The sequence below is a fragment of the Euleptes europaea genome, chromosome 2 (assembly GCF_029931775.1).
Source record: "Euleptes europaea isolate rEulEur1 chromosome 2, rEulEur1.hap1, whole genome shotgun sequence".
Taxonomy (NCBI): Eukaryota; Metazoa; Chordata; class Lepidosauria; order Squamata; family Sphaerodactylidae; genus Euleptes; species Euleptes europaea.
The window spans coordinates 42,977,443-42,999,873 of record NC_079313.1 but is presented as its reverse complement, the minus strand read 5'-3'; the positions used below and the strand labels follow the sequence as shown (position 1 = coordinate 42,999,873).

At 43.1% G+C, this 22,431-nt stretch overlaps 1 protein-coding gene across 2 annotated transcripts in view; it reads left to right on the top strand.

Annotated features, from left to right (window-relative positions):
- Window positions 1-22,431, top strand: part of RTCA (RNA 3'-terminal phosphate cyclase) — a 197,415-nt gene that overhangs the window by 7,730 nt on the left and 167,254 nt on the right. The window contains exons 5-11 of one of the 2 annotated variants that reach the window (XM_056867702.1): window positions 62-120; window positions 1,580-1,721; window positions 3,713-3,837; window positions 5,175-5,233; window positions 5,717-5,811; window positions 13,758-13,862; window positions 14,375-14,484. In XM_056867702.1, coding sequence (XP_056723680.1) covers window positions 62-120; window positions 1,580-1,721; window positions 3,713-3,837; window positions 5,175-5,233; window positions 5,717-5,811; window positions 13,758-13,862; window positions 14,375-14,473 — 684 coding nt within the window. In that variant the 3' untranslated portion in view covers window positions 14,474-14,484. Of the gene's footprint in view, window positions 1-61; window positions 121-1,579; window positions 1,722-3,712; window positions 3,838-5,174; window positions 5,234-5,716; window positions 5,812-13,757; window positions 13,863-14,374; window positions 14,546-22,431 lie in introns of those variants that run through there. The other variant, XM_056867701.1, reaches the window with a different exon arrangement.

Here is a 22,431-nt window from a genome sequence, read left to right as displayed (position 1 = left end):
GTGCTAGAAAAAGATCTTTTAGTCACATCTGTGTTTTCTAACCAATCTATTTACTTTCCAGGTCTTCAAGCCAATAGTTGAGAAGTTCAATTTGACATTGGACTGTGATATCAAAAAGAGGTAAGTTACAGTGTTGTGTGGCCTAAGACTATATTTGTTTACTCTAGATGACAAATTGGGATGGTGGCAGTGCAGTCCAAAACAGGCTGGCACCATTCTGATGTAACTCTGTTTAGGATTGCACTGTGGGTTTCATTTCCAAATTGTTTTTAAGCATTTAGAGTTCCAGGGCAAAGGACAGAACAAGTGGTATGGAGATAATCCTTGATTCTGTGCCTACCAAGGCTTTGTCAAGCTAGAATGGCATAGCTTTGGGAAGAAAATCTAATGGTACCTATAATAACCTGTTAATGGAATAAGAGAAACTACCAGTTTAACTTTCAAAAATCTGTTTCCTAGTAATCCCACTGAAATTAAAGCATTATTTGGTCATGCCTTAACCTTTATGCTTTGCTTTGACAGGATTATACTGCGTTGTTTGATCTCAAAGGTTAATTCCATCATCATAAATTATGGCTACTAAGGGAGGGTCACTACAACAGTTGGCAATAGTGACTGACAGTGTTCTAGGTTTATAAAACCCCTTCCAGTGAGATGAGATTAAGAAGAAGCTGTATGCATATTAGATTCAGTTAGTCAGGTTACTTTATTCCAACGTTTGGGGATATGCGTGATAGCAGTGGCAGAAGAAGCTCTTCCTTAGTAAGGGGTGGTGGTTTTTCATCAGATCAGCTGATAATACCAGTTGTAGATTGGTTGGTTGTGTTGGGATTGTTGCTTTAAAATGGCTTCATTGTAAATGCCCTTGTGCAGCGTAGATCACAACACATTTTACTAACCTGCCTGAAGATATGCATCGAATTGTCTGACCAAGGTTTGGAAACCTCTCCTTGTCTGTTCACATGGGAAAGTTTCTTAGTTGAGACAGGGGATCAGAAAAAGTATGTATTGATAAGCCTGAATTTGACTGCTATGGCAAAAGCATTCATGAATATTAACAAAAATACATATACCATTAGGAGGGCTCTGATAACGCTGATATCAATTAAAGGGCATCTTGTGTTGGTCATGAGCTACAAGTAGCCATTCTGGCTTATATTTCCTGTCTGCATGTTATGAGGCAAAAGCTGCATACACGACTCATGTTCTTCACAGGTTGGAACACCCAGGCTAGAAAACAAAATATTTAGGATATTTTATATTGAAGACTTACATTGCCTTTGACCTTCTTGTGTTATTTATGTTAATATATGATTGCTGAGTGCCTGAGAATAGCCTGTGCCGGATCAGACCGTCTACTTTAGCACCCAGACCTTGTTCTGACAGAGCTGGTCGGTCGGTGACTGGTCTGTACCCTTTCTGCCTGCAAGCAGGAGAGTGGACGATTGAGTACTCTTCCATACCAATAATAATAATCCCTCCGTATCGAAAGCTAACGTGTAAGAGAAAATGGCTCTAGGGTCATGATCTGATCTGCTTCACTGGCAGTGTAGTACTGTTCAATTATTGTGCTTAACAGGGGTTATTACCCGAAGGGAGGTGGCAAAGTGATAGTCCGAATGTCACCGGTTAAACAGCTAAGCCCAATCAATCTAATGGACCGTGGCACCGTGACCAAGATCCACGGGCGAGCCTTTGTGGCTGGAGCCTTGCCAATTAAAGTGAGTGTTTGTCATCGTCTTCGGAGGGGGTGCATGTGCTGAAATAGACATTGTAAATCAGTGTTACAGCATTTTATTCTTATTAACTGTATTAGCCAGTCTGTTACAAATATTAGGCTGCTATTCCATGTGCATTTATTTAGCCTGCTGAACTCGGTGAGAACCTTCTCCATCAACATGCACAGTACTGGGCTGTCAATTATGTGGTCAAGGAGGGTCAGTTGTTATTTTGCCAAAATGGGAATGATACCTGCCCTTAATAACACAGAATCCTAACACAGAACCAAGGTGTCCAGGGCTTATTTCAGTCAGGGCTCAGTCCCTGATACCTGCTTGGAGTGCCATAGCGCCAGATTCATAATAGCTAAAGAAAGTTGGGGTCCATCCACACATTGTTAGATATTGCATTGTCATTGAACTATAGCTGTCATTTTGTTCACACAGGAAAACCCAGATAGAATAATGGCTTCTGTGCAATGATAGTACAGCATCAAGCAATGTATGGATACAATCCTGCTGTTATGTAGTGACTCAGTATCTAGGAAATCCCCTTGCATCAGCCAGGAAATCTCTTGGCAGCCTTAGGAAAGTCACTGTTCTCTCACCTTCAGAGTATGGGGTTAAGAAGACTGGCTTCCCATCCAGGGTTATTGTATAGATTATTGAGCGGAAGGGCTTCAAGCACTCTAGTGCACAGCAAAAATGAGAAGTATTACTGAACTATTAATAGAATGGCTGTAAACATGTTGCAAGTGCATTTCTTTTGATGCTAGTGACAGCACATCTTCCCCAACATCCTGGAGTAAGTGGCAAACCTTCTGTGGTAGCTGGAAAGTACCTCTTTACAGATAAAAATGTGGAATAGCAAGTCTCACACTTCTATTTCAGACAGTACATTTAGCCATGTCCATGGATGGCCCTGGTGAGCAGCTATTTGTCCTTTCAGGGCAAACATACCTATACCTGCATATGTACTTGTACGTTTCCCAATGTAGCATGTTTCCATCCGTTATACTAGCGAAGAGAGCCAGCATGGTATAGTGGTTAAAACGTTGGACTAGGATCTGGGAAACCCAGGTTTGAACCCCAACTCTGCCATGGAAACCTGCTGGGTGATCTTGGGCCAGTCACTCTCAGCCTTGGCACTGCCTAGTATTTGGATGGGAGACCTCCAAGGACTATCAGGGACCTGACGTGGGGACAGGCGATGGCACACTGCCTCCGAACGTCTCTTGCCTTTAAAACCCTATGGGGTTGCCAAAAGTCAGCTGTGACTTTTTTAATAATAATTTTTATTATTTTTCATAATATATAAACAAACAGTTCAACAATTGATAAAAGTCATCAAGAAAGAGTAAAAAACAATGAGTTATTGTTGAAAATACAAATATATTAAAATAAAATATAAAACTTCTCCTCTATCTTGTTGTACTCTTTTGTATAAAATTCTAATCCTGATATTGTTTTATATATTTAAATGTAATTTCTTTATCCAAAATCAATTAAATATAAATTCATATTATTTCAAATCATAAATGATTATTTCATTACTTCAGATCAACCATAGTATATTAACTATATAGTTCGATTATAGAACATCATTAGTAATAATAAAAAATGAATTAGATCAATGAATTACCCTTAAGTTCCCCCATTTGAGGTTCATTTTCACAGTAAATTCTCCATGCCTCCCATTCACCCATAAATTGCAAAGCCAGCTGTGACTTGATGGCAAAAAAAAGAGGGGAAAAAACTAGCCAAAGGATGGGTGGCAGTATTTTTAATTGGGTGAAATTTACAGATGGTCTTCAAAGACAGCCTTGCGTTGAGCTACTGTAGTACACCCAAATCTAAAAGTTATTAAGGCATGAATGACAGTGGCTAATTCTTCTGAAAAACAGCCATCTGTGCTGAATCTTTCTTATATGATAAGTAACTCTTGTCTCAAGAACTCTGTGTAACCGCTGGACCGTTTCCGCTTGCCATGTTAGTTAGCGAAAGACATGTCGTCAGCAGCGGTGAGGTGTATCAGAAAAGAATTCCGGGATATCTATGTCAACATTCAGGCTGTTCAAGAACCTGAGAGTGAGGCGTTTGGAACTGGAAGTGGAATAATGTGAGTAGATTAAAATTGCCTGCGGTTCTACTCATTGAACAAGCCAGTCAACAGCCAAGTTAAGCCTTGGTTTCAAAATGGTCTATTATAACTAAGGCTGTTACCATACTAGGTATTCCCAGCAATGTATTAAGAGTTTGGAAATTTATAAAAAATACTGTTCGCACTTTGGTAGGCCCCTTTAGCTGTGAAGACGTCTTCCAACCATTTTTTAGCCGTGGCATCCAAAAACCCTTTTAAAACGATGTTTTTTATAACATTTCCAAACTCTTGATACATCGCTGGGAATACGGAGTGCGGTAACAGCCTATATTACCTGAAGTTAAGCTGAAGTACTTGAACGTAAACAACTGTAACCAGTTTCTGTGGGGCAGTCATGGACCAAATGGTTCTGAAAAAAGAGGGAGATGCATAGCCTGTAATTTTTTTTTTCTTGGAACTTAATGGAAATCAAAAGAATGAAATCTGAGTAACTGAAAAACAAGGAAGAATACTGCTTATTGATTTCATGTCTGGGCTTCTTTTTTAATCTATATAATTCATACATAGCAAAAAGGGGAATAGCTGTAGTGTAAAAGCAAAAGAGATCAACTATTTTGTGCAGAGTAGAGACCCCTTCTTGTTTGTAAGTGGTCCCATTGTGTGGCATTCATTATTATCCACACAGGGGCTGGACCATTTACAATTAGATATAGTGACAGGCTCTTAACTTAATGGCTTGTTGATGCATGCAGGTTAGTCCCACACCGATTAAGTTCCGCGATTGCATAAGATTTAAATTTGGCTTCCTTGTGACATTGTAGTGCTTCCACTAACTTTCCAGGTTTTCACATGCTCTATTGCAGGTTTTCCTAAACCTGTTTTGGTACGCTGTTTCCTGGAAGTTCATATCCTAAATGGATTTAAGAAAGTGTGGAAGGGAACGTATGAATTTCTGTACCTCCTCACCCATATCCAGCACCACATTCGATGCCATTTCTCCCCCACTACTGGCAAACCTTTTACCTTTTCAAAAAAAAAAAAAAAAAAGATACTGACTACCAATAATCTTTTTTTTTTTTTAAGGCAAAAAGCCTGGTGGGATGGGGGAATGGTGGGCGGGAGGGAGGGACAAGCAGAGTAAATTTCCACAGGAGGGCAGCTTTGCTGCTGAGGATGCTTTTCCCTGCACAGTAGCAAAAAGGAGCAGAGAATTGTTCCCATGCAGAAGCTGCCTTAAATTCTTTGTTGGATGATGGCCTTACCCTCATGTCTCACTTTTTTCATTGCCTAGCACAGGGTGCACCATGCACAGAAATGTTTTGATCTGTAACAGCTCTTTCCCCACTTTTGTTTAGCATTGTTGCAGAGACTTCTACAGGCTGTTTACTGGCTGGTTCATCACTTGGTAAAAGAGGTGAGAATTCTGCTAGTGTGATGAGGTGCTTTGATATATTTGATGGTAACATTTTATTTTTCCTTATCCGTGCTTCAGGCAGCGATGATTTAATAACCATAGTCAATAAAATTCCACGTTTCTGAGGCTTGTTTCTTAGCATAGGTCCAGTTCACAGGATTTCTGTTCTCACATGATAACTGTAATGTGTGAAATAGCTGTTATAGATCATAGTCTTCTTATCATAAGTAGAGTCCTCCCCCTCTATCCCCAGCCGAAGATGTAGGCCCAGTTAACACAAACCTCTATATGTTTAGATGCTACTTGTTGTGGAGAAGCAAGATTGTGTCTATCAGCTGTGTCCCCCACTAAGGTGCTTCTGAACAAAGCTCTGCTATTTTAATAATAGCTTAAAGTTGCAATCTAGTGTTACAGTTTTAATTTATTAAAGAGGCAGTCATACTTGGGAGCTTTTGCTAAGTTTCTGTGTACTTTTTCACCCAGGTAAAAATGCTGACAAAGTTGGAATTGAAGCTGCTGAGATGTTGCTTGGAAATCTTCGACATGGAGGAGCTGTGGATGATTATCTGCAAGACCAAGTGAGAACTGCACATTGGAGCCTGAGAAATGTTTAAATCTCATTTTAAACTGCCCTGTGTTTTATTCTTTGGCTGGGTTTTAATGCTGGGTGTTAATATAATGTTTTATGGTTTCATTATATTTTGTTTCATGCACTGCCTCAGGCAGGTTTCCTTGCAAGGCAGCATAGATAGTTTCAAAATTAAAAAAATATAGAAGAGTTGTTTTATACCCTGCTTTTCTCTACCAAAGGGAGTCTCAAAGTAGTTTACAATCACCTTCCCCCCCCAACAACAGGTACCTTGTGAGGTAAGTGGGGCCGAGAGAGTTCTGAGAGAACTGTGACTAGCCCAAGGTCACACAGCAGGCTGCATGTGGAGGAGTGGGGAATCTAATATGGTTCTCCAGATTAGAGTCCACCGCTCATATGGAGGAGCAGAGAATCCAACCCGGCTCTATAAGGTTTATGGTATGCATCGCTGTATTTTTATAATGCTGGTAAAATGACCGTAATAAATGAAATGAATGAATGAACCGGGTTCTATAGATGAGAATCTGCCGCTCTTAACCACTACATCACACTGGCTCTCACTTAGTAAAAATTGCAGAGGGAAATACTTACCAAGAGCAGAAGAATAATTAATTCTCTTCACATGGTTTGGCATTTTGGTAGCATATTACACTATTATATGAACTATTTATATCTTATATGGGCACAAATTAGTAGATAAAATGGACACTTCTGATATATAACTATAGCTATGCCATATCCCATACAAAAAAAAATCTAGCCCCAAACAAAGACAGTTTTTGTAATATGTATGTATTATCCAAATTAAGATCTACATAATTTATTCTCACTCTGAGGGCGAAGGACATCTTCAGCAGTGGGTGGTTTCCTTCTCATGCTCAGGGAGGCATGATTCTAAACTTCAACTTCCTCTTCCTGTCCCCTGAGCTAGGACCGCAGTCTATGTTCCAGTTTTCCTCCTGCCTCAGAGGGAGACAGCAGCATAGCCTTAGCTCTATATTACTAGATTAGGATTATTCCATTCAACTATTTATCTACCTATCTAACCTACTTATCTAACCCTACCTACTACCCATATCCAGTTCCCTAATCTATTCTATTCCATTCTCTTTCAGTCTTCATTCTGTCTCAGTTCCCCCCCCCCCTTTCTAGTCTGGAGAAAATGGCAATCCGGGCGGAACGCGAAGGAGAAGAACTCATGTCTGGAGATGAGCAATTAGTGGCTGGACTCCTCTCTCCACAGCGGCGCAATTCATCACCCTCTGGGAATCACAGATGCGAAAGCCCAGAGGAGGAGAGTGAGTCAGAGGCTATGCCCCGTTCGACCCCCAGGGGTTCCGAGGGAGCACAAAAAGAAAACAGCCACAACTGCCAGAGCAAAAGGGCAGGGAAAAAGACACTGAAGAAACAGGTGCTGCTATGCCCCGTTTGACCCCTAGGGGTTCCAAGGGAGCACAAACCACTTGACCGGCTGTTTTGACTGGGAATTCAGCAGAGACAGGTAAGGTAGAACTTTCCCAGACCTTTGCTGCGGGTGGGCAGCCTAATTGCAGCGTGGTTGGCTTAATGAGGTTAGTTCTGAGGGAAGAGCTTGCGCACCTATGCGACCTGGCCTTGAGAGATCCTGTGGGTTCCAGGGCTAACTCTCCATTGCCAGCAATGGCCCCAGTACAAACAGGGGAAGCTATTCAGGGGCAGAGTGGTAATACTAGCCATGCCTGGCCCACCAAGGCAGCTAGGAAGGCTGTGCCTCAGAACTCAGGCCCCGGCAATAGAGCTAGCTACCCCCCTTCACAAATCCCCTCAGATGTGGAGGACAAAGAGGAAGGAGAGTTTTCCTCAGGAGAGGATGAAGGGGAGGTAGAATCACAGTACCAAGAGCATCAGTCCTGCCTCTATCAGGACTATCAGATTACACTCTCTAAAGTCCTTGCAGCTCTTGATTTACACGCAGATGAGGACACAGATGTTGTCAAAAATAAATCCAAGTTCAGGGGGAATAAGGAATTTTTCTCTAGACTAAAACAAACAAACAAACAAACAAAAAAACCCTCAATCTAGATCTATCCCTTTCCCTGAATACTTCCAGGACCTAATAAGGGCAGATCGGGACATGCCTATGTCCAATAGGCAGTTCCCCATTAGCACTAAAAAGCTATATTACCTAGAACCACATACCATGGACCTTCTTCAGGTCCCACTGGTGGATGCTCCCGTTGCAGCCCTCCAATCCTTGAGTCTACTTTCAGAAGATGGGGCAGGCAACATCAGAGACCCCCTGTACAGGAAGGTGGACTTTGCCGCCAAAAAGGCTCACGAGGCATCTGGCCTCTCGGTCCAAGCCTCTGCCACTGCAGCATCATGTCGACCAGGAAGTTAATAGACCTGATTCTACAAGAAAATAGAAGGGTGTCAGAAGGTCTGAACAGAATCCTAAAGGCAGTTAACTTTATGACAGATGCCCTTCTGGACTCTATGACTTTCTCAGCGAGAGCCCTAGCAGCTTCCTCTGTATCTAGGTGAGCACTTTGGCTTAGGGCATGGTCAGCAGATTACTCATCAAAATCATTCCTGCTGGCCTACCTCTTCGATGGAGGTTGCCTCCTTGGCGAAAAACTAGATGGTATCCTCATAGAAACTGATTTTTTTTAAGGCAATGCCAAAATCCATTAGGAAGGAGGGGGAAAGTTCAGCTGCAACCTCCTTTCGGCCCTTTCACTCCCTGGCACAACCAGAAACAGACAATAGGTGAAAGGCATAGTCTGGAGAAAGGGGCATCCTTCCGTAGGGGATACAGGTTCAACAAAACTTCCCAGTTTCAACACCCGGGGACAGATAAATCAGGAAAATTCTCCAATAAACAAAGGAAACAATGTCTGCCGTCTGATTCAAGTGGGGGGAAGACTTCAACATTTTGCCAACATCTGGAACCTAGCCCAGAAAGACACCTGGGTCTGACAAATCATACACAAAGGTTACCTGATATAATTCAGGCACCCCCACCTGACCGGTTTACCCCATCTCCAGTCTCACCAAACTGAGACAAACGTCTCAGGAACCAAGAAGCAATCCGCCATCTACTGGAAATACGAGCCATAGAACCAGTACCGTCTTCAGAGCGGCACACCATGGTGTGTTTCATCTTTACCATGCCAAAGCAAAATGGGGACTGGCGCGCAATATTGGACTTGAAGTATGTAAACAAGTTCGTGAGGCAAAAACATTTTTAGGATGGAGACTCTTTGAACTATCATTGAGGCCGTGTGACCCCAGTCATTCCTAACATCCATGGATCTAACGGATGCCTACCTACACATACTGATCAACCCATTACATCGCAAGTACCTTCAGTTTGCCCATGGTCAACATCACTACTAATTCAGGGCACTCATCAGACCGGAGGGTTTTCACAAAGGTACTCATCACTGTGGTAGCGCTTCTGAGGGAACAAGGGATTCACATCTTCCCTACTTGGACGACATCCTACTGAGTGCCCACTCCAAACAAGAGGCAATTCAGTGCACCTCCTGGAACAACTTGGCTTCCTTGTAAACTGAGCCAAAAACAACCTGCTCCCTTTGCAGACAATCCTGTATCTAGGAGTGTTTATAGACACCTCACGCAACAAGCTATACTTACCTCAAGACAAAATACTCATCATATCCAAATTGGCAAAGCAAATTAGCAAGTCCAGATCGGCGGGACTAACATCCCTAGCGCATGTACACGGTCTGATAGTATCCTGCATAGGAACTGTTTCTTGGGCCTGACTATATGCAAGACCACTGCAGTGGTTCCTGAAGGCACATCAAGACAAATTCTGCAAAAGAGAAATCCACGACTCACCCTGACCAACCAAGTCAGAGACAGTCTCCTGTGGTGGACAAGAACAACCAACCTGTCAAAGGTTCAGAATTACCTACAGACATCCACTACACAGATATACACCGCTCAAGGCCAATGGTTGCTGAAGGAGAATAAGCTTCACATATATAAGTTAGAGCTGCGTGCCATCAAGAAAGCCCTTCTGGCATTCCAACCACGGATCCAAAGACATCATGTATTGATCAGAACAGACAACATTTCAGCAAAGGTACATTATAAACAAACAGGGAGGGTCTCGCTCCTTGTCTCTCCATGCCAAAACCATCCTAAATTGGGCTAAGGGCGGAACACGTCAAGAGCACACTGAACTCACAGGCTGACTGGCTCAACCGACCACACGTGGATGAAGGGGAATGGGCCAATAGGCAAAGAAGTATTCCAGCAAATAACAAAAAGGTTTGGACAACCACCCATTTGCATCTCCAACAAACCATCAGACTCGGAGACTCTGCTTGAGATTTGTTCACCCAGGGGTGGAAATGACAGTCGCTTTGCTGTCCTCATGGCCAAAAGAACTCCTTTATGCCTTCCTCCTCTCCCAATAATACCCAAGGCACTATGGAAAATAAGAATGGAGAAAGCCAAATGTCATCTTCATAGCCCCACATTGGCCACGGAGGCCGTGGTCCCCAACCCTGAGAGAATTGTCTGTCCAAGAACCATGATAATTACTAGTAAATCAGGATCTTCTACACTAGCCCCCCCCCCCTTCACCCTGATCCGGGGTGGCTTCATCTGACCGCTTGGGCCTTGAGAGGCAGTGGTTGCTAGATCATGGATATTCCCAGAATGTGGTGACCACCATACAAAAGGCTAGATGACCGTCTACCAGATGAATCTGTAACTTCACCTAGAAGGCATTTGTCTGGTGGTGTAAACGAAATCAATTGGAACCACTAAAAATATCCATGAGAAACCTACTGGAATTGTTACAAGATGGCCAATGACAAAAGTGAAAATTGTCCTTATTACGTCGCCAAGTAGCTGCCATAGCGACAGTAGCACCTCAGTTGGATGGGTATCCCATTACTAGACATCCTCATGTGATCTCATTTCTGAAGGGAGTAACTGCCATCTCTCCTCCAGTGGTGTATGGATTTCCCACCTGGCGACTCCCCATGGTACTGAATACCCTGACTAAACCTCCCTTCGAACCATTGAGAGATGTGTCATTGAATCACCTTCGGATGAAGGTATTATTCCTTACGGCGGTTTCCTCAGCAAGAAGGATATCAGAACTTGGGACACTCTCAGCTAGAAAAAGCCTATGTGTGTTCCACAGCGATAAGATTGTGCTTCAACTTGATCCAACCTTTACCCCCCAAGGTTAATATGAAGTTCCACAGGCAGCAAGAACTAAGCCTACCTTCCTTCCACCCGCTAAGGGAAAAGCTTGGCACACCGTTGACATGAGAAGAGCCCTACGCATATACCTGAAACGTACTCAACCATTCTGTTGTTCAGATGCCTATTTATATTGGTCTCTACGCCAACAAGGGTGGAAAAATGTCCAATGCGGCCATTAGCAACTGCATACGACAGTGCATTCAGACGGCGTACCAATACAGCAAAATTTTAGTATCAATGGGAATCATAGCACACTCTGTACATAGTGCGGCGACAGCGGCTGCCTTCAATAAGAATGCATCAATAGAGGAAATACGTAAAGCGGCAAAGTGGCCCACTGTGTCCACCTTCGTACATCACTACAAACTCAACACTCATGTATCCTCCGATGCAGCATCTGTACTATAGCACGTAGTGAGTGATAACTGATCCCACCCAAGAGTTACCAGCTTTTGAAAATCCCGCTGCTGAAGATGTCCTTCGCCCTCAGAGTGAGAACGGAACCTTGGCTTACCTGTGAGGGTTCCTTCTACTCTGAGGAAGAAGGACATCTTGCCCACCCAGGGCGAACTATCAAGGATATAAAAAGAACACAACATGTGTCAGATGAGATAAACATCACTACGTGTCCATGAACCCATGGAAGATCTCTACTCTTCCCCTTACGTTACAGTTGTTATCAAGTTTAAAATTATGTTCAGTTGTTACTGACAATAGCTACCTTACATACAGACAGATATATCTATACATATTGTTATCTGTGTTTTTTATACCTCATTTATTTCTTCCTGTCTAAGTTAGCTTTGGAAGTCCTCAAACTGAAACATAGAGGGCGGTCCTAGCTCAGGGGACAGGAAGTTGAAGTTTAGAATCCTGCCTCCCTGAGCATGAGAAGGAAACCACCCGCTGCTGAAGATGTCCTTCTTCCTCAGAGTAGAAGGAACCCTCACAGGTAAGCTAAGGTTCCGTTCTGCTTCCCTTCATCCTAGATAGCAGGGAACTGGTAGATTATTCATACTCTTCTTCATTATAATATTCATCCTCTTCTCTGGTTTCTGAGACTTCATTGGACTTTGAATACATACTTTCAAGCCTACTTTACAAGCCTACCTTATAGCCATAAGGACAAGAATTGTACCTTTTAAAAAATGAATTTTTTGACCCTTGAGATGATGAAATCTTCAGCTACTGCAACGTGACTATACCATGAGACTTCTTGTTTCCCACTTTGTCATCACAATCTATACAATTAATCAAAAGTACCCTAGCTATGAACTGCATTCAGATAGTAAGCACACATAGAGAAGCATTTTAAATGACTTGTGAACATTTTCCCTTTGAAATCTCCTGTAGATCTAAGTTTAGACTGCTTCTTTGGAATCCTAGGTTAAACTGGTAAATGTGTGTGAATTTTATTGTATATTAATCAGTTCTTTGATTTTAAAATACCGTATTTTCCGGCGTATAAGACATCTGGGCGTATAAGACGACCCCCAACTTTTCCAGTTAAAATATAGAGTTTGGGATATACTCCGCAGCCGAGGCCCGCCCCTCGCACGCTCCCCTGCCACCCCCCTTCGCTCGCCTTTTGCACAAGGGCCGGGAGCCGGGCCGGGCCGGGGGGAGGCGGCACCTGTTCCTGGAAGAGCCCCGCCTGGGGAGTTGGTCACATTCTTGGCCGCGCTGCAAGAGCGGAGCCAGACGCACCAAAGCGCAGGCAGGGAAGCGAGGAGGCGGGGGGGGGGCGAGGAGGAGCACGCAGCCCGCCCTCATTCGCTCAGCCCCGAACCACCCTCAGTCTGGGCTGGAGGGCGGCGCGGCTGCAGTCGCGACGCCGGAGCGGGTGGGCAGGAGGCAGAGAAGGACGCGGGGAGAGCGGCCACCCCAGCCCCGGCCGGCCAGCCAGCCAGCCGCCTGCCTGCCTTGCGCCGCCGCCGGAGCGCGGCCGAGCGCTTCCCTCCGTGCGCCCCGGTGCACCTGGCTCCGACTCCCAGCCAGGCAGCGAGCGCCCTCGCTGGGCTCGCCTCCCCTCCCTCCTCCGGCGGACATGGACAGAGCAGAGACGGCTCCCCAGGCAGATTCTCCAGTCCGGCTTAGAATTCAGCACCCGCCCTATAAGACGACACCCGGCGTATAAGACGACCCCCGACTTTTGAGAAGATGTTCCTGGGTTAAAAAGTCGTCTTATACGCTGGAAAATACGGTAATGTTCTTTTGTTATTTACCTGTACCACTCCTTTAGGGAAGGCACTTATAAATAGGAATCAATAAATCTAGATGGAATTAATCGAGATAACACAAGCCTGAGGGCCAAATAAGATGTAATGACATCCTTGTGGCTGCCACAAGGACACTGCCACCATTTTAAAATCATTTAAAAATGCTGTGAGGGTTTGATCCTGATCGGGCCCACAGTGCTGTTGTTCCCTGTCTCTGTGCCTTTTCAAATGCCCAAGCAGCTATGGGAGAGGGGGGTGCAGCAATTTAGGTACTTGACAAGGTGTGGAGGGGAACAAGAGTGCCTCACCCCACCATATTGTGGGCCCAATGAGAATCAGGCCCTCGTGGTCGTGAGGATACCATCATGTCTAGTTTGGTCTTCAATGGGTCATAGATGAGGAATGCTTGTTTGACTTTCTTTTGCTGTCTGGAGAGTAATACTATGTCACTTTATTGATTTTTCTTCATTTCCCCCCTTTGAAGCTGATAATTTTCATGGCTTTAGCAAATGGAGTCTCTAGAGTGAAAACTGGGCCCATTACCCTTCACACGCAAACTGCTATACACTTTGCAGAACAGCTGACAAAGGTGAGTACATACATATTTAAGGCTACCGGCACATCAGTACTCCAAGTGTGGCCTTTGTCTGTTGGGGTTATGGTTCTTCAGTAGAGTTGCTGCAGCTATGGAATAGAGTCTGTGAGGGCTGGTCTAAGCATTACTGCCTGACTTTGCTTGTGTTTCTTTTCTGTTTTATACTGTTTTTGTGAGATGTGCAATATACTGTATGTGTTTGGATTGTAAACTACCTTGAATGCAGTGTCAGGAAGAAGGTAAATACATATTCCAAATGCATAAACCTTAAATAAATTCAGACTACAGATGGAAAACTTTATTTTGTTTACTCAGGTTTTTAACTGCAAAGTTTTTAGTTGCCTTGCTCTCAACTTGTTTTTATGGTGCATTTTGTCATGTCCATTTTTATGTCGTTTTTAGAGTTTTAAAATTGTAACTTTGGCATCTGCTCTGCAAGATGTATTAGAAAGATTTTTCAAATAATAGTAATGCTAGTTGATAGTTTTCAAATAACTTCGTTGCAGGCCAAGTTTACAGTGACAAAATCAGAAGATGAAGAATCAGCCAAGGATGCTTGCATTATTGAGTGCCAAGGAATCGGGATGCTAAATGCCAACTTGTAGCATTTCTTCTTTTAAAAAAGATAACCTTAGTGATGAATTGCACTACATTTCAAATGACATGATTGAGGGGGGAAATGGGAGTCATGATCAGTCATTCGTTTGAATTAATTCCCATGAAGGATAGCTGTTTTGGAGGGAGGAGACAAGAGCTCATTGCATTTTCTTTGTGTGAAAACCACAAGTACAAAGGGCAGTGTGAAGTTTAAAAAAGACCCAAGCAGCTGTTAACTACAGATACCGCAGAGCTGGGGTGGGGGGAGATTATTTCAGCTTTTAAAAATGATTCTGCCATCCGCTTTGTCTCCTGTGAGTTTATCACATGAAACCCTATTTACAAAAGAATGTGTACAAAAAAAACAACAGTTACCCCTTGCATTTTTATTTCTGTAGCTATTTGTTGCTCAATTTCAGACAAAATAATAAAGCAATCTCAGTAAGTAAACTGAATGTGTATATTTATTGCAGATAAGAGCACTGTTTGTGTGTATCCTTTTTAATTTGTCAGATTTTTCAGATAAGGGGAGCAGCGTGACTTTGAGGAATGTGCACTGACTAGAGGGTGCTTTCCTTCTCCCCAGAAGCTAGCTTTTGTCCTATACCACCATTCTCTTCTGCACTTTTTAAATGTATTACAAGAAGGATTTTAAAAAAAAATTCCAATCAGCGCTCACTATTTGAGGTGGCTGACATAATCTTAAAATAGCACTTTATGTAATCTTGAAGTGAACAAAAATAATAATAAACTTCAACCAGTCAGCACTGAAAATATAATATAAGCAGATATAATACAGCAGGTAAAAAACAGAGCAAAACCCAGCTGGGGTGCAGAATGGTGACTTCTGCCTCAATAGAAATGTTTATCTGACCAGCTTCGAAGACTTCATAAGGAAAGCTCCTTCCCATAACTGCCCTGAGTCCACTGACATGTCAGCCACCGTTCCCAGCTCCTTGTCCGAACACTTGGCAGAACTCTTTCCCAATAAATCACTGTTGGGCAGTAATAGACATAGGCTGGGTTGGTTTCAACAAAAAGAATCAGCTGTTCAGAAGTATTTCTAATGTTAGGGATTGCCTGATGGGGGCAGCAGATAACTACAGAGCATTTGTATTTTCAGTGTTGTTCCAAAAGGAACAATAGTCCTGCATAAAATGATCAGGAAGTTTTTCCTGAATTCTTTCTTTTAGGGCTTCATATTTATCAATCCACCCTTGGGGAAACTGAGGTAATAGCACATGTCCTGGATATTTGTTTTGAAAGAAAGCAGGTTCTGTTACTGTGGAGTGATGTGGTTCAGTGGATGGAGCACTAGACTTGGATGTGGGTTAATGCCCACCTCTGATGCTGGCTTATTAAGTGGCTAATCTCTCTCTCCCCCTCCTTCCATTTAATCACAGTTCACATGCTTGTTAGTGAGGCTGCATAAATGCTCTGGGGAGTCAAAGTGGTATGAATGCTGCATAGCACTGGAAGCAGTGACCATGACACAGACCAGGGCTCAGACAACGTTGTAAGGAGACTTCATGAGTGGGTCTCAGATGGGGTTAGGCCTCTGGGCTCCTATCCAGTGTTCTGGCTGTTCTACCATGAATGACTTCCCTCGTGGTTCCAGGGGCTTTGAGATGAGACAAGCAGAACTCTGAACTCCTTCTGCTACACAAGAGGTACTTGTAATGCTGACTTGTCATTTGAAAGGAGTCTAAGAATTGGTTGCCAGATGGTTCGATGGCATTACATTTACAGATGAAGCATCATCAAAAGTTCAATCTTGGAATTCTCATTGAATGCAGATAATTAGAGATTTACAGTGTGTGCGGTCCTAAGAAGAGTGACTCCAATGCGATTTAGAAGGGTATAACGCTGCTTATACTGTATATCTCTTGCAAAAATCAATCACATCTTATGGTTCACAATCCACAGCAATCAAATCATAATGGTTTTAAAGTTGCCTGTACTATCTTTTCAGTGCATGAGAAAGTGGGCGATGCCTGCATGAATCCAGGGTCAGGCTGCTTCCATGTGTGGATTGTAGGCCAAGGTCTTCTCAGCATACGTATGACATGCTGAGTATGGAGGATCTGTCTCCATGCCAGCATATCAGTCATCACAGTTTCATCATCCACGGAGATTAGTGTATGTACACAGTTCTCTGTTCCATCCTCACAGCGATCCTGCTAGGTGGGTTAAGTTGAGAGAGTGACTGGCCCCTGGTCCTCCCAAGCTTCAATAATGGACATTTAAGCCCAGTCCTAGTCTGATATTTTAACATCCTGCAGCAGAGGCTACTGACTGCTTTGTTCTTCACACGGATTGAATCTTCACTGGATCATAGCCTACACCGTGTATGATGAGCACACCATTCTTAACTATGAGGAGAATCCTCGTTTATTTAAAAGTAGCAGAAACCTTTCAAAGCAATGGCTATTCTAAATATTGAACCTTCCTTAACATAACACGGTTTTAAAAATAGGTTTGTACTTAAAAGATTACATTTCCTTTTGCTAAACTGAGGGCTTCCTATTTTGGCAGATTGAGAAGTCGAGTTCTAATCCTAGTTTGTAAGGACTTGAGAACAGAGCCACGGTTAGTTGGGCACATATATTGAGATTGCTGGTCAAAGTACAGGCTATGTTGGGGAATTTGTATTGGGTTTCCCAACAGAGTTATGCTTTTAAAAGCCATAGGGCAGGGAGGTTAACTCCCTCGTGCCATTTCCTAGATTGAAATAGCTGGCCCCAAGTTGCAATGAACCTCAGTAAGGAAAAAGGATGAAGAGAGGATGCTAACAATACCCTGGGGTGGGAGAGGTCAGAAAGAGGGTACAGCAGGAAAGGAATTTACAACCCCCCCCCAACCCCCAGCAAAACCCTTTCCCAGCACAGTAATGCGACCAAATCACACACACCCCAACAGCTTTGTGAGGCTAAACTGCACATCAGAGGAATCAAACGATAGATCCCTTGTCCAACTTTTAGTTTGGTCCTCAGTTTGGGCAAACAGAACTGTGGGAGAGAGTCTTTCTAAGGTCCTAGACAAAGAATTTCCCTGGTCTTGCTAGCCATGAGATCCTTTAACTGGAAATATTGGGTACTGAGCAAGAGGACCTTCTGTGTGCAAAGTATATGCTTTGTGCCCTTCCCATAGCTCTAAGACAGGCTACTGACTGTCTGCAGGTAAACACTATCAAGCACTGACAGTGCCCTAAGCTCTGTACAGAGCGTTATCCCTGCCTGCAGAGTTTAGAATATATAGTTATACAAGAAAGAGATGGACAAGAAGCCACAGACTGATACTACTATAGCGAGGAAGAAACAGAATAGAATCTCTGCAAGGAGAAGCTATGCTGAGGCTAGGCTGGTTCATTCATTCTTAAGAGACTCCTGCTCTTGGCTTGCCACATGTTGTAATTATGATACAGATGAACAGCTAGTCAGCAGCTGGATTGGCTTGGGGCTGAAGCCAGAGCCAACCAGTGTGGTGCTATGCCATTACTTTTCCATCTGTTGAAGAACAGCCAGCCCAAGCAGCCTCTTGGCTACTCATGAGGAAGACTGGAGATGGAGCTCAATGCTGCCAGTAATGTTATTCCAGGCTGTTTGTTCAGGAAAAGAAGAAACTATCAGGTTAAAAGGATGCCAAAGCTCGGCATTTGTGATTCCCATTTCTGTTCCCCTTATTGTGTTAAAGGTTCAGACAGGCCTGGCTGTACAATAAGGCAAAGGGAAGCAGTGACTTCCGGCTGAGTATTTTGGAAAGTCGCTCTGCTGCCACCACTCTCTCATCTGTCACGCTTGCTACCCTGACACTCCTCTCACCTCCACGTGTTTATCACTACCATCCCACCCAAGAGCTGGAGCAGAAAATGGTCTGTCTGTTGAAAGCATAGCAGAGCAAGCCACATAGGCTCTGTTGGGCATGCACGGCTTGCTGTACTGTGTTTCAAGATGCCTGGGGAACTAGGAGTCTTAGCTACTCCATCTCCTGGGCAGGAAGGGGGAAGACAGCAGAGGGGCAGCTATGAAGGTGGCCTCAGGTGGTACCTCCTACTGAGCCACCGCTGGGTTCAGAGTCTAGCTACCAGCAGGTAGGCACAAATGTAACCACGCTGGCAACACCAGTAGCTGCTACTTGATTGGGGACAGCCCAGTGTTGAAGGATATCAGTTAGAATTGGGGTAGTTGAGCTGGCAGGTTTCTTTGGGCTGGATTTGGCTGGTTTCTAGTTTAACCTGTTAGGAATGTTTTGCGAAGAAGGAACGTGCTTCAGTGGACAGCTCCGGAAAACAGATAATTCTTGCCAGACTTGCAGTTCTGTGATTGATTTCTGCAACATGTGAAATATTTCTTCTCTATCCAGCCCATGAATCCTGCTGTTGCTGCTGTTTAAAATCTCTATTAGCCCTTGACATACTTGGCCTTTCCTAAAAAGTGCACAACAAATACTTTTCAGAGGCTCCGTAGTGAATTCTGAAGCCTGGTTTCACAAATCACACAGCAAAAGGGATGCAACTTTCTATCCGATTAACTTCAGTGGGAAAGTAAAATCCATAATTAAATATCTCCCACTGAAATCAGTGAGATTTTAAAGTGTTTAACTTTGACAGGATCATGCCCAAGTAGGTGACATTTCTCCAGAATTCATGCTGTTATATATTTGTACTTTGACTTAGCAAACTAATTTTGCATTAAAATAGCGAGTGTTACAATTTGGTTTTGATAAATCACTTTTTTCCTTTTTGACTTCTGAATGCTCCTGTATTTGTTTAAGGGTTTCAGTTAGTAATGTCTAATCTCCAAGTAACTAAACTGCCTATCAGCCATGGGGGTGACAAGATTAAACCCTCGGTAGAGAATACATTAACCTTCTGCTCAGCACGAGCCGTTGCTGTGCTTCTCTATAAATGTGACACTGCGTTTGCTCAGGTAGTTTGCGCCAACCAAGATTTCGCATAGAAAGCACTGCGGGTGTTCAGATGAAGCACAGAGATTTTTCTTTAATATTGCTCAAATGCCAGGGGTGACTCATAAATAAGTTATTGTGTGTTTCAAATAAATGTCTACCAGCAGGTGGTTGTTCTGAACTTCTGTCCAGATGGCTGTTCTAGCATGCTGCTGTCAGAAGCAAAAACGCGAATAAGAGGAATTAAGGGCAAACCAAAATAGGGATCAAGGAGTCACCTATGGATGACAAGGGATGACTCTGATTTCACCTCCAATGCTATAGCCCACATGGTTATTCCTTAGGAACATCTATATCCACAGCCAGCTGGCTCACATTGGGGAGTGCACAACTCAAAAAGATACATGAGCCAAAATGGTCTTTGCTTGCAGATAAGTGAGTTGCACAGACCCTATTGCATAACATCACTAGGACACACCCTGCAACATTACCCCTGATATGATATCACTTGTCCCCCGCCCTTAGTCGTGATGCCCTCCTCCTGTGAGAAACCCAGGCCTCCCACTGTATCCAGTACAGTTGCAAACTGTGGCATGGGAATTCCTGAAGACCCGAGGGCAAAATTTGGGGAGGGATCAAGCCATGATTAGCTGCAGAGAAAAGACACTAAGAAGTAAATTTCACTGGAAGTTTCTAAGTTGAAGTTCTAGTTGTGCATCCTTATCTGGGGAACTATAAATGTTCTTGGGAGAGGTAACCTCCCCAGAACGTTGCTTTTGCTTTCTCCTGCAATCATACAATAAAAAAATTCAACAGCTTTGGAAATTATTTTTAGTGTCTTTAGTGTCTCCTCAAAACTACCATGAGGTAAATCAGGCTGAGAGAATGTGGCTGGCCAAGGGTCACCCAGTGAGTTTCATGGTAGAACAGAGAACTGAACTTAAATCTCCCAGCTACTGGTTCAGCCCTCTAACCACTGCACCGCACTAGCTCACTAATAGGCTAAAATACTGTGTTTTTTCCAAGACTCATATGGGTTGAGGACTTTGATGTGGGAAGGGAAGGCTGAAGATGCTCCTGCAAGATCTCCTCAAGAATTAGATTGGCAACAGCAATTTGCTTTCCAGAGTGCATGTGAAGAAAGGCAGTAAAAACAAGTTATAAAAAGTACACTATGTTTATTCTTTAGAAGGGGAAAAGTGAATAAATTTTTTTAAAGGCACCTCAATAAAAAATTGATAGGGCCACATAAAATGACAAGTATGTCCAAGCACTTATTAGGTAGAACTAGAGAGGAATTCCCTGGAGCAAACAACATTATGTTTAGCTGGATAACAGTAGTAATTCTATATAGAGAGGATTGCATCCTTCTCTTACCAGAGCATATCTGGACAACATCTGCATTCTGCACCCTAATAATGGCAATATAGAGATGGAAAATACATGCACAATCCCACCAAAACTAGATATTTTCAGGCCCCTTTGATTTGAATAGAAAAAGAGTTCAGCACATGTTTAATTCTCCCATTGAAATCACTGGAACCCTAAAATACTTAGCTGTAGCTGGATTGTGCCCATTTTGCATATTTAGGCTTCAGGTGTTTTTAGGCATTAACCCCCTACAGTCTGGATGGAATAATAATTCTCCCACACACACACATACAAACAGAAATGTTAGAAACAAATTTATAGGCATCTGAGCAACCAGGCACCTTGCATTTTTAGGCCCTGATCATAAATATCTCAGAAGTGAATGAATCTCAAACCAGTTTTCAACAGTGCTGTAAAATATACTTTTCTTTTGCTCATAATGGTACCTCAGGAATGGTTCTAGTAAAGCAATGTAAATGTAGTTTATGGAACTTCTACAACAAAAGATCTTTGTACCACCCACAATAGAAAATGCTGATTTCTTAAAACAATGGAGCAATCATATTTGTCTCTGCCAGGAAAATAATGTCTAACCCCTTAAGAATCTATTTGAGAAATGCTGTTCCCTCAAGTATCAATTACAAAAAAACTTGATTTCCCCCTCATCACTTCGCTCCAATAAAGCATAAAAATATAGATGGGGGGGGGGGGAGCCAGTATCTCCATGGGAACAGCTTATTTTTAACTCCGTTTCAAATTTTGTATTCAAGCACAATTGAATTTACAGCCTGCCAGATGGGAGAAGATCTCTGCTTCTTGTGTTCTCACAAGCTGATGGCGACAGATACAGATGTTCCAGAGAAGTTGGATTTTTACACAAGGGGCCCGTGGAAGCCAAGGAAGTGACTGACCAGAGTGTTATTTATTTATTGTGGTATTCTTTCTCCCTTTGCATAGGAGAAAGTAAAACCCAAGTAAAACCCAATCTATGAAAGTAAAATAATAAACATAAATTAAATATAATCAGCAACAAGTCATCGTATCTATCTATTAACATATCTATTGGGTAGGTTCCAACCAACTTTTCTGTTGGTGAAGACGGATGGGCCCCTTTTGACCAAAAGGTTTGCTGGGGATCATAGGGACCTGCACGGACTGAAGCCAGGTGGGGCAGGGAAGAAGAATCTGACAAGTGGAAATGCTGGTGAAAGTGAGTTTTAAGATAAGTTCTCGTGATGTTTGTCTGACTACAAGTCTCGTTGCACACCTGTGACCCTGCACATATCGGGTATATTGTACAGCTTGGCCCTGCGTTTTGGCTACTCTCAGCATTCTATGCCTTCTGGACCACGGTCACCAGGCTGTTTTGCAGGTTCTCTATGTTAATTTTGTGAGTCACATGCTTCTGCATGCCTGGGAAGTCCATATAGAATGTACACACCCATATCTTATCAGTTGGTGGTCTGGTCTTGCTGCTTTCATGATTGGCATAGGGACAAGCCAGCTTATTATTAGATATAATGACAATTTGTATATTTTCTCACAAGATTTTTTTAAATGCATAAAACCCCATACAATTTAACAAACCCATTCCACTATTGTCCAGTTTGCCACAGCGGACATGTCCTGAGGGGAAATGGAAACCATTAACTTCTTTCAGCACATCTTTGATCTTGCCCAAAGATTTATG